At 43.4% G+C, this 12,197-nt stretch overlaps 1 protein-coding gene across 2 annotated transcripts in view; it reads left to right on the top strand.

Annotated features, from left to right (window-relative positions):
- LOC111142547 (protein tyrosine phosphatase, receptor type M) overlaps positions 1 to 12,197 on the top strand; it is a 769,091-nt gene that overhangs the window by 691,272 nt on the left and 65,622 nt on the right. For both annotated transcript variants that reach the window (XM_022495809.1, XM_022495810.1), the window contains one exon: positions 1,348 to 1,384. In XM_022495809.1, the coding sequence (XP_022351517.1) occupies positions 1,348 to 1,384 (37 nt within the window). The remainder of the gene's footprint in view (positions 1 to 1,347; positions 1,385 to 12,197) is intronic.

The following is a 12,197-nucleotide window of genomic DNA, read 5'->3' as shown; positions in this document are numbered from 1 at the left end:
CACTGAAGGCCACGGGACCAGATGAGATCACTAAGGGTGTCCATGTAGATGAGGAAAGAGTCCAAGAACTGGGCCCTCCAACATCAACATCAAGGCAAAGAGGAGGAATGGGCAGATGAATGAGGGAGACAAGCCAGGGAGGGAGGGAGGAAGAAAAACAGAGAGCATCATATCCCAGAAGGCAAAGAAGAAAGTATTTCAAGGGGATTAATCGTGTCACATAGATGGTGGCAGGTCACAGAGATGAGAACGAGAAATGACCATTGCATTTAGCAGCGCAAGTCATTCATGGGCTGTGTGGATTATTTCTGTTTTGTAAATGAGTTCCTCCTATCTCCTAGCCTTGCTAGGACTGATTCATGGGACCGTACATCAGACAGGGTCTTGCTTTGTGGCACTTATCATCTGGCAAGAAATGGGTGATCATTTAATAATCCTATTTAATATCTGTCAAAAGTCTTTGAGACCTACAGCAAGTCAGTTGTATAAAGAGTATGTTTGCCTTTGCTGTTCATTATCAATGACTTTTTTTTTTTAAGAGCAAAAACATCTAACAGACATGCATTTAAATTGTCTGAGAAATCTGTATTTCCTCTCCAAGTTTCTCCTGTCTCCCATCTGGCTTTGGGCACAGCATATTTAGTAATCTCAGGGGACAGAAATGGAAAGTATTAAGATCCATGGTGATATTCCGTTACCTGTGTGTCATTTTCTCTAAATTGGTTTTCTCTCTCCCGGATATTGATCCTCCAGTGTTCTTTGTTCCCTTCTTTCTTTGGGCCCAATTTTCATCTTTTCCCCTTCTCACAGGGTCACGATAAAAGGAAGGGGCCTTGCAGAATTTCTGCCTCTTCAAATTTCTGGCTCTTGCTCCAGCAGCATGGCATACCATTAGCAGTGTTTAAGAATGATGTTCAGTATAACTATTGATATAGCTGCCTATACCGGCAGGACAGAAAATGCGTTAAAACCCTTGGCATCTTGCCCATAACATCCCGAACACAAATGAAATCCTATTGCACATTCCCAGCCTGTTTGCAATCTAATAAGAGTCGTGGTCATGTTATTTCAGAGAATCCATAAGTTGTTAGTGTTTATTGCTCACCCATCATCTCATAGCCAGTGTATGATTAAGTTACTCCCACCCCCTGTGTAAGCAACAGAACTGTGATGTGTGATGCACCTTTGCTTTTTATGTGGGACTCCGTGGTACTGCGTCTGGTCATTGAACTTCCAGACGACACCGTTGTTGGTCTTTGTGCATTCGTTGTGGCAGACTTACTGTGTGACTTCTGCACTGCGTATCGATTTTAAGTTGGTCAAATATTCTTTCTCATTTATTTTTAGGGTTATCATCGACCCAATCATTATATTGCTACCCAAGGTAAGTCTCTTACAGCTTTGATGCCTTTCTTTGGTTGTTTGCCCACTCTGTATCATTTTGACCCTGTGCCACACCTCCTCCCCACAGAATGATATCCTACACTGCTGTGGCCCCATTTATTACAGTTCTTATCATCAACACACCACCCATCAGAAGATCTGGTAATCTAGTCATTTAGCTAGAACTTCATGTGATCATTAGAAGTGTATTCATCAACTGATTATTGAATTAAATCTGTCTACCTTGGGAATTAATCTGACATCTTCATAAATAGGTATATAGAAATTCACTAAATAAATATGTGCTGAGCATTATCTATACCAAGACCCATGCTAGTTGCCTCCAGGGGTGCAGGCTGAATCCATATCAGGCACCCCCTTGCACCTTAGTTGTGGTTTGGTGAGGAAGGTATGGGTGACCTGTACATTATTACAAGCAGCACCAGTTAGAAATCTGTGTGGGAAGTTCAGAGAAAATGTTAGAGAAACTTGGAGAAGATAGAAGTTGCTTTCAGATAGGATGATCCAAAAACTGCTTCGTGGCAGAGGTCGGCTGGGGAAGAGAACTTCTGAACAGCAGAGAGACATGAGCAAAGATGGAAAGCCGGCAATTAGTGCTGCTGGGTGGAAAGCAGTTGTCAGATCGTTTGGGGTAAGGGAACAAGAAACCTGGAGGAACGTGCTGGAGAAGCCCATGGTAACAGCTTTTGTATCGTCCTCCTGGGACACTGACTATGAGGTGGGTCATCTGTGGAGAATGAGGATCATGGGAGTCTGGGGTGTTGGGAAAGAGGCATCGTAAGGGATGTGTTAGTGTGTCTGTTAGATGAGCCAAAGAAATGCTGAGAAGCAGGGACAACCCAGTTAGGGTTGAGAGCATGCATTCTCTTCATTTTATTATTTTATCATTGTTTCTAGTATTGTGTTATATCCCAGAAACAAGAGCAGGGAAATCGAAAGGATATGACTTGCCAATGGTTAGGGATTGGCAGGGGTTGCCTAAAAGAGTATCAAGGAGCAAGAGAATAAAGGATGCCAAGAAAATCATGGCTGGAAAGTCTAGGCTTAAAGGCGGGAGGGTTGGAGGTGTTTGTTGGGCCACAAGAGGAGAGAAGTCGCTAAAGGACGAAGGTCAGGTTCAGTTAATGAGTCATAGATTGTAACCGGCAAGCAGAATGTCAACACTTAGAGAAGCACTAACCAGCAGAACTTTCTGTAATGGTGGAAATCTTCCTTTTCTGCGCCAGTCAATACAGTAGCCACCAGGAGATACTCTGAAAGTATCTACTATGAATGAAGAACTGAATTTTAGATTTTAGTATTGATTTAAATGACTTTATTTGGCTCTTCCCTACTGGTAGTTTTGGACAGCAGAGCTCTGGGGTAGAAACCTCCTAGTGTGGCTGAAATGGAGCCATCGAGGGGCCTTGTCCTCCTAATCCCGACAGCCTCAGACAGAACCTGGGTGGCACCATGCATAGAGTCCACAGTCTCATGTCACCATTTGTGATTCTACACCTGGGTTTCGACGACCTACTTGACCTCCAGTATGTTTCCTCCCCCAAAATGAAGGCAGTAGTGGCTCCTTCCAAGATCACTTGGCTGGTCAAAAGAAAGGTCACATGGAGCATGCCCAGCTAACAGGAAGCAGACCCTTATAGGAGTTGCTAAGGCCTTCAGGGAGCAAGTGCCTGGCACAAACTCTTACCTGATGGGACAGAATGAGGACGTGTATCCAGGGCCTCTGAATCCAACCTTGGTTGCCTTCTCCTATACCCTGCTGCTTCCCAGCTGAATCCATCAATGTTTTCAAAGGAATCCTTTGTTAGTTCCTTAAAATCCTGCTAATGGATTCCAGAATATTCTAAAGTAAGGGTCATAACAGATCTCATTTAATAAATGTGATGATAATCTGGAATTAGCAGTTTTTATACATGTGTGTGAAAATTTGATCATAAAATACACAAAATACTGATTTATTGCTTATTAGCCCATGTTTCACCAATAGCATGAACCTAAAGTTAAATCTTACTTGAATTTTTAGAGTTGAGGACCTCTAGATTACTGTGACTAAACAGCCAGCATAGTAGAGATTAAAACCCCCAGAGTCCTCTGTGCAGCCCCTCACCTGGCATTCCTTTGTTCATCCCCTCTGCCCCTCTCCCCCCTGGGGATATCATGCTTTGAAGAAAACTGCCATTAGAGAAGTCACTTTCTGGTGCCTTCAGAATTCGTCTGAGTCATACGTAATTGCTCAGTAGCCCTCTTTGGAAGCGTTCAACATATCAAGTGTTAATGAGTAAATACATTTGTTGGCAGCTAAGAAATGGCAAATGTAATCACTTTGCGGTAGACCACCCATGTGCCCTTAATGGAGAAGGATGTTACATAACGCCCCGTTTGCCAGAACATGGCACCTTTCCCGGTGCAGGGGTGGTCCACAGCTTGCACTTGGAAAACCAGCAGTACTTATATCGCTGATGGTGGTGCAGGGAGAGGGATAGAAATGAGCAAAAAATTTTTTATGACTTTTTTTTAAAGAAAAGAGAGTGCAGGCAGGGAGAGGGGCAGAGGACAGAGGGAAAGGGGGAGAAACAGACTCCCTGCTGAGTGTGGAGCCCGATATGGGGCTTGATCCTACGACCTGAGATCATGACCTGAGCCAAAATCAAGAGTCAGATGCTCAACCAACGAAGCCACCCAGGCACCCCAGAAATGAGCACGTATTTTAAGTCTAACATTCAATCAAGACAGTACACATCATGTTAAGAGTAATGTATTCAGACCACAAGGTCTGGGTTAAAACGTTAGAATCTCTCTTCTAGTTTATTACACAAACGCAACAAAACTGTTAGCCTCAGACTAACAGAGGATTTCTGATCCTCTGCAGAGATTGGCACGGAGAGGTAGAACATGACCATGGAGCTCCTTCGTAAAAAAACAAAAACCACAAACGTCTGATTCTAAGAATCCAAGAAAATGGGCGATAAAGCAAATGCAATTTTAAAATCTCTCCTTGCTCTTTATCTTCTCTAGTTGCACTGATATAATTCTTTAAAACCTATTCATAGCAGGAACCCACAAAACTACATGAACAGTCCAGTTTACTGATAACCAGATCTATTCCCAAGAGTTTAAAATATGTAGATTTTCATCAAGTCCCTTCAATCTAGAAGACATGTCCTCAATTTATCTCTTCGATCTCTTTCTCCCCAACCTCAACTTTATTGACATTTGTACCAGTAACTGACTTTGACCTTTGATGATAACGGTCATGTTTCTCCAAATTGAAGGGACCACAATCAAGCCAGATCTGTAGCTTTTTTAGTATGTTCTTCCTGCCTGCCCCTCCGCTCCATTTAACTGTTTTCTGTCTGTAGCTAATATGTCAGTGACCCAGTATGCATCTCATCCCACCTGTCTGACCAGCCGTTAATACAATTGTAACTTTCAGGATTTATGATTTGGCACACCAGGAATCAGAGGATGGGAAGTCACGTCTGTTAATGCATGTCTGTACTCAGAGTGCGGATTTCAAAAGCAGGGCTCACGGTGAGGGGCAGATGAGTATGCAGGTGGGTAGGATTGCCCAGAACCGATCATATTTCACCATCAAAAGATACCCCGTGGAGACCCCAGTATGGGCCACGAGCTGGAGGAAACTGCACACATTTAGAATCGCTCCTCCAAAATGATTCTGGAGAACACCTGCTAGCCATGTGGTATGCAAATGAGGGGGGTGCTGGAGAAGTGTTCTTTTTATGATTGTTTGGATTTATTTTTAAGACTGACTTCAAGAGTCCTGCTTTAGAAACCTCAGGAAAGATGCCGTCAGCTAGTTGAGGAAGGAAATGCTGTCAGTCTGTGAGGGACACAGCCTGCCCAGCACCCAGCCCCTCTTCCTCATGACCCCACTCATGTGTGGGCTAGAGGGGCACAGGAATATCGGTGGATCCCGCCGGAAGAATTTGCCTGTCACTCCCTCGGGGGGGCCATCATGAAATCCAGAGGTCACAGTCTTGTGGTGGGGCCCCAGCACTTGACTGCCATTTCTCGGAGCCAGAGGAGGGGTAAAGAGCATCCGTGGGGTGAGTGGGGGAGGCGAGTCTTCAGCCAACCTTGAGGGAGGGTTCCTGTGTCAGAGGACAGAGGACGGGATGAACAGGAGGACTCCGCAGGTCAGGCAGGAGCACGGAGCCCTGGCAGAGGGCATGAGGGAGACCTGACTAAAGATAGAAAGGGTCTTCACCTCCCTCCATGGTGTCTTGAGTCCTCTTAGCCACTGGTCGAAATGGATCTTCTCTCAGGAAAAATTCATACAGACACAGGATTTTATATAGACATTCAGACATTCACAGACAATAAAATCTAGCCTGAAAAATCTCTACATCCCAGATTTTAAAAAAAAAAAAAAAAAAAAAAAAAAAAAAAGCCCTGAGTTAGAGGGGTAGGAAAAACTGGCAGGTTAAGTGAGGACATTGGTTTAAAGGCTGTGAATGGAGAGCATTGTTTAACTAAAGGAAGAAGGGCAGAGACAGGAGAGGAAGGATGTTTCTGAGCCATGTGGTGGTGAAAACAGTGCTTTAAGAAGATTAGTTAGGGGGCACCTAGATGGTGTGGTTGGTTAAGGGTCCAACTCTTGATTTCGGCTCAGGTCATTATCTCAGGGTCATGAGATCAAGACCCACATTGGGCTCTGCTCTGGGTGTGGAGCCTGCTCGGGATTCTCTCTCTCTCCTCCTGACCCTACCCCACCACCTGAGCTCTCTTTCTCTCTCTCTCTCTCAAAAAAAAGAAAAAAGAAAAAGGATTAGTTTGTATGGAACTATCCTTCAGAGAAAACTGGAAATAGAGGTAACAGAATAACCACAAAAAAAAAAAAAAAATCTGGAGTACAAACTAATAATTCAGACAACAATAATGACAGCGAGGCAGGTGTAGCTTTTATTTTACTCAATAATCTAAGTTGCATACAACTGAAATATATTTTCTAACATTAAATATAGTGTCAAAACAGTTGATTTTCAAGTATGTCCCTTCTCATGTAATAAAAAGTGATAAATATATTTTCTTTCTATATTCGTAGTTTTGCTTGATAAAATACACTTCTTTTTGAAAGTCAGAATTTTTATTTGTCCATTGATTCAATAAACATGAAGTGCCTATTAAGTGCTAGACTTTCTGGTATAACTAATTTTCTGTCCTCCAATGAATTTGGGTATTACTCATCCCATTTCATAAATAGAGGAAAGAAGAAGCCCTTGGGGAGCAATAGGGGTTGAAAACAGAACTAACGTGTAGCTGAGGGCCGGCAGTGCTTCCACAAAGTTTCCAGACGCTTTTCCTCCTTTCCATGTCGAGTGCTGCATGATAATCGTGTGATTCTCACTCTGGATAAGAGGCTCAGGGCTTATGGTCTTTCTCCTGCGCTGAAGCTCTCTCTTCAAAATCTAATCCCTTCCTTCCAAGTTAATGATCTTTCTCAAAAAAAAATTTTTTTTCTATGATACAATCATTTCTGGAAATACCTCTTAATTAAAATTGTCTCAGATGTCCTGAAATGTGACACTAAGATTCCAGAGTCTCCCTTTTCCCCAGTGGACCTCTGGGCACCCTGTTTGGAGAGTCGCTAGTCACTGGTGACAGGAAGAGACTCTATGTGGCAGCAAATGAAGGCTGAGGTCAGAATTCCAGGGGCGTAGCCAGGCCTGTCAAATTAGCACAGTCCCCCCCCAAAAAATAAACGATGAAAGGGTATCAAGCCACCTATCCTCAAGAAGAGTAAAATGCGTGGGCCTTAACAATCTGAAGCTAGCACATCTTTTGTTCGCAGAAACTCTGATGCTCAGTGTCACACTGGGACTGATAGAGAAAACCAGTTACCAGGTAGCTGTTTACCATTAGAAATATCACTGTCCGTCAGGCAAAACCGCCCTTCGCCTGGCAAGGACCTTCTGCATTGCAGGCCAGTGAAAGAGGAAGATGCCCCCCCCCCAAAAAAAAAAAAAAGGAACAAAGAGGAAGATGCCTGGGCAGAAGGTTGCTTCATGTCCTGGTATCAGAGGAAGGGCCACAGAGATCATGTATTAATTCAACAGGTACATACTCACTGCCTGGGGGAGAGCTGGCCTGAAACAGATGCTTGGTGAGAATACAAAAATGAGTGCATGAGGGAAGGGATGAATAAATGAATGAATTGGGAGTCACTGTGTGCCAGACCCCAGTTAGGCAGTAGGACATTCCAACCAGGCAAAAAGGCCATCTCCTGTTGACAGCATCTACTCACCTGGGTGGATTTGGGGATCTTGATCTCCAACGTCTGTGACTCTGTCTATTCTTAGTTCCAGGTGATCAGCTCCTATTCTTATGAACACTTTCTCTTCCGACAATCCAGGCACTGTTTTTGGAGATCATCTCTGTCCTGACCCTACCTGTGCCGATCCCCCTCCCATATACACTGGATAGAATCAGTTTTATTTGTCCATGATTATTATTTATTGATAATTTGAAAAAGAGAAAAAAAGAGAAGCCTGGAAATAAATGTCCTCCAGCGACCTTGAGCCAGGAACAGACTTTGAACATGAAAATAACAAAAATGTGGGGAGTGACGATTTCTAGCAGAAACACCTCCAGTCGTACACAACTGCACTGCGATTGAAACTTTTCTATCGTGGCTTCCTTCTGTTTGCTGTTGGTCTGGTCTTCTTCTCCATGTCTTCCACATACTCCATGTGGTAGCACTATTTTTCTTAAGGATTGTTCGGAAAGATAAATGTGGTTTATATTTTCCTAGCTCCAAATTCTCCCCGCTAGCCCCTGAAGCAGTGAGTAATGGTGCTTAGAATAGGTACACTTAACCCTCCTCAGCAAGTCACACTTGGAGCAGAAACTTGTCAGTGTCGATGCAAGTTCTACACATTCATGAAGAAGCTTCTGTCTCCTGCATTCTGGCCTCCAGATGGAGATGAAACCTTGAAATTATTTCTCAGTGGAATTGAAAGAGAAAAGTTTTAATCAAGAGCTAAGTCTTCAGTAAACAACTTTTGTTTGTATTCCTTCAACTACCAGTGTGTACAAGTTCACTGGCTGCCATTGTTCCTCCCAGCTAAGTGGCCGCCATATTTCCAATGGGTTGTCAACTGGAAGTGTCATCTTTGAGGTTAATTTAAAAGTATTGTCTGGTAAAGTGGAGTAGCCTCTAGTTTTCAAATTTAAATAAGGAGGCTTTGATACCCGGCAAACAGTGACCTTTTGTGAGGTCTGCCTTCCGTATGCCCGGGCCAAACTCTCCATGGTGGACCCACTACATGTTACTATTCCTGCACAGTTTTCCAAAGAGGAATGAACAATTGCAACTAACAGCTTCCCCGTAAACTGCCTTTGAAACCATAATTTTTCTTCACCAGATTAATTTCAACAGAGACTGGCCAATTAGCCAAAAGGTCAGATCACAAACATTTCTCACCCTATGCTCTTAATAAACCTGCTCATTAGTAGTGAGGACGTTTAAAGACAGGTTGCAAATTAAAAGATAAAACCAAAAATAGACTGCAGTAGGTGGCATCCACCCATATTGTTATAGATGCCACGATGGAAACATGTCCCTTGAGTAACAGAACTTAAACCAACACAGAATAATTGGAAGACAGACAATGCTGCTGTCATGCATGCACCCCATTTTAGATGGTTCCAGATGCTTTTTGAATCTATAAGAATAATTTACCAGTGTTCTTCATTTGAAGTAGAAAATTCTAGAATCTTTTTAAGCTGCTAGAAACTCTTAAAGTCTTGAAGTCCAGCTCCCCTGTTTTGCCATTGAGACAGTTGGATCTTAAAGCACAAATTGCTTCAAGTGACTTTCATCCCTATAAGTTCAAGTGAAGTGTGTATACAAAAGTATTTGCAAACTGTACCGATTATCATTCATGAATATTTTCAGAGATGGCATGCAGTGTTCAACTTTGGAGAAACCGAATGTATTTCCAGTCTCCTGAGAGGCCTTCTTTCCAATCAAGGTCACGTCTTTCTTCCAGGTTCAGCGCTTTGGAAGGATAGAGCTGTAGCTGAGGACCCAGGGCCACAGGCCCTGGTGCTGGCTTCTGGGGCCTGTGACATCATGGGCCCTTTCAAAGCAAAGACACTGCTCTCAGGCCCAATTCACCCAAAACGGAGCAAATATTTCTGTGAACGTACCAAGTGTCTGGCTCAGACAGGGTTGGAAATACAGCGCTGACCTTAGGAACTACATAGTGCTGGTGTATGTGTAAACAGCCAGCACTAAGTTGTGATTTTGCCATAAGACCAGGTCTGGGAACTACTGTAGGCTATTTCTCTCCCTCGCCCGTACTCCACAGTAGGTGGAAAAATGAGACCCAGTGCAGAACTGCTGTTATTTTCCTGACTCTGGTGATCAGATTCCTTGATCACACACCGACACAGTTTTGAACAAGTTCGCAGCAGACAGTTTGGACCTTTCTGGCCATTGCAAGTTACTTTTGTGCCTTGCCTTCTTACTCAAGAGGATGCTTCTGGAAATTTTCTCTTGCAGTGCCCCATGGTGCCATTGAAAATTCGAGATTGCCTACACTGTGTGATACCTAGGGAATCAACTTACCCCTATTTTATTCATTTATTAGATTTATTCCCTTTTTTCTTAAATAAAAGCAGATCCCACTTGTATACTAAGAAAGGCTTAATTAAAGAATACAGAGACTAATGAAAGCTTTTATTTCTCCGGCAGTGGCCCCTGAAGCATGTGAATGTGGGTTTTTCCCTTTGCTTTATTTCTCCTTGACAGAAGGCAGCCAGGTCCTTTGGGTCACCAAACCCCTCCATTCTGAAAGTCACCATTCTTCTTTTATTCTCCTTGACTGCCTTCTGTCTGGTCCCCTCTTTACAGCATGAACAAGTACTCAAGATGAGTTTATGAGGGTTCTCTTTAGAGACAGGCCTGATGAATGCTCAGTGACTCAGCCAGCAAGAGCCTCTTGTGGTGTGAACATCTGTCATGTGGCTCCCTTCTGAGGCTCCAAACACTTTTTCGTGCGCCTCTTCCCAGCTCTTCAAGCAATATTGCCATACAACCCCTCCCAGGGATCAAGGACCAAAGGTCTCTGCGGAGGGGAGCAGATTATTGCCACACTCTGCCTATCAACCCTTTCATTCTTTTCTGTATAAAGGTTTCTCTTTGGAGGCCTGATCTTTACCCCTGTCCCTCAAATCTGATTTATCTGCCTTTATCCTTCCGCTCTCCACATCAGGAATAATAGCAGCCTTTGCCTTCCCATTCACAGTGGTACCACTGCACGCTGAAAATGTTTACATAACTGCCAGGAAGGCCTGATTCTAGAGGAGAGCTGAATATAGGCCACAAAGAGCAAAATCCAAATAATGATTCATTTAGGTAGATGGGGTTTCAAGAAATGCTTTGAAACATTTCAGTTCTAAGTACACGTCATGCGAAGGATCACCCTGTTGTTGGTTTTATTCAGAGGGCCACGATCAAATCTTTGAAACTGGGGTCCACAAATTCCTCCCACATACAAACATTATTTTTATGTCAGTAACTAAGATGAGACTTTCTTCCCCTCCAAGCGGCAATAGAGAAGAGAGGCTAATGAGAGTGGATTCCAGAGTTAGTAAGGCTCAGATACCAGATCTGCTAGCAGCTGCTCAATAAATATTAGCTGCAATTCTCATCATTATCGTCATGTGGATTCCAAAAGACACATTTTCAGTGACACATAGGCAGTTTGGACTTTAATGCTGGTATAGTGTATACCCATACAGTTTTCATAAAAATTAATAATTCTACACCTGTTCACGCTTCCTTCCAGAGGGATATATCAAAGGGAACCACTTACTTTTTCACCAGTGTCCTGCATCCTCCTCAAAGTGCAAAGATTATCATCATTTTGAAACAAAGGATGGGTGCCTGGGTGGCTCAGCAGGTTAAGCCTCTGCCTTCAACTCAGGTCATGATCTCAGGGTCCTGGGATTGAGCCCTGCATTGGGCTCTCTGCTCAGCAGAGAGCCTGCTTCCCCCCCTCTCTCTCTGCCTGCCTCTCTGCCTACTTGTGCTCTTTCTATCAGATAAATAAATAAAGTCTTTTAAAAAAATTTATAAAAAGAAAAAAAATGAAGGACAGACATGGGTTGGAAAGACGATAAACTATATCATAAGCTTGGAGAAATGTATTTTCCCTCTGCTTTTGAAGTCTTGTAGAGATTGAGCAGCTCTGATAGCGCAAAGGACACCAGTCTTGGTGTTCTGAAGGCTTCCCTGAAGCACACATAGAGTCAGATCACATGGAAGGGAAAACCGCTAATTCCAAAGGCCAGACACATTTTTTTGTAATAGGGTTTGTCCAAACCAGTTTCTGAGATAAGAATACACAAGGATAGTTTAGAGGGGAGCTTTGGAAGGCTAAGAAATAACAAATGGGGCTGAGAAATGATCTTGTGGAAAAGAGAATAATAATGACAGATGAGCAGTGGGGGGAATAAAAGGAAAGATGTGCACTCTTGGGCTCCTTCTTCAACCTGTCTGTGTTGGGTAGGGAGGTGCTAGTTAGGCAGGCCCCATCTTCTGCTTGGCTAGAGGTTGACCAGATGCCTACAAGTGGTCAGTTACAATCTTCACCAAAGAGATTGTAGACAGTGTGGAGCTGAACCAAAAGGAATTCCTGCAGACCACTTCTGAGATCCATCTCACACAGCAGAGTTCCAGGAAATGCACATGTCTCCCAAGCGTTGCGTGTCAGTTGAGGAAGAGGACCTCAGGGTCAATAGTTCATCTGTGCATAAAGAGTTTA

This window comes from Enhydra lutris, unplaced genomic scaffold (genome assembly GCF_002288905.1).
Source record: "Enhydra lutris kenyoni isolate GAN:26980312 unplaced genomic scaffold, ASM228890v2 scaffoldscaffold8, whole genome shotgun sequence".
In the NCBI taxonomy this organism is placed as follows: Eukaryota; Metazoa; Chordata; class Mammalia; order Carnivora; family Mustelidae; genus Enhydra; species Enhydra lutris.
Note: the sequence above shows the minus strand (reverse complement) of the source record. Positions and strands in the feature narration are given on the sequence as shown.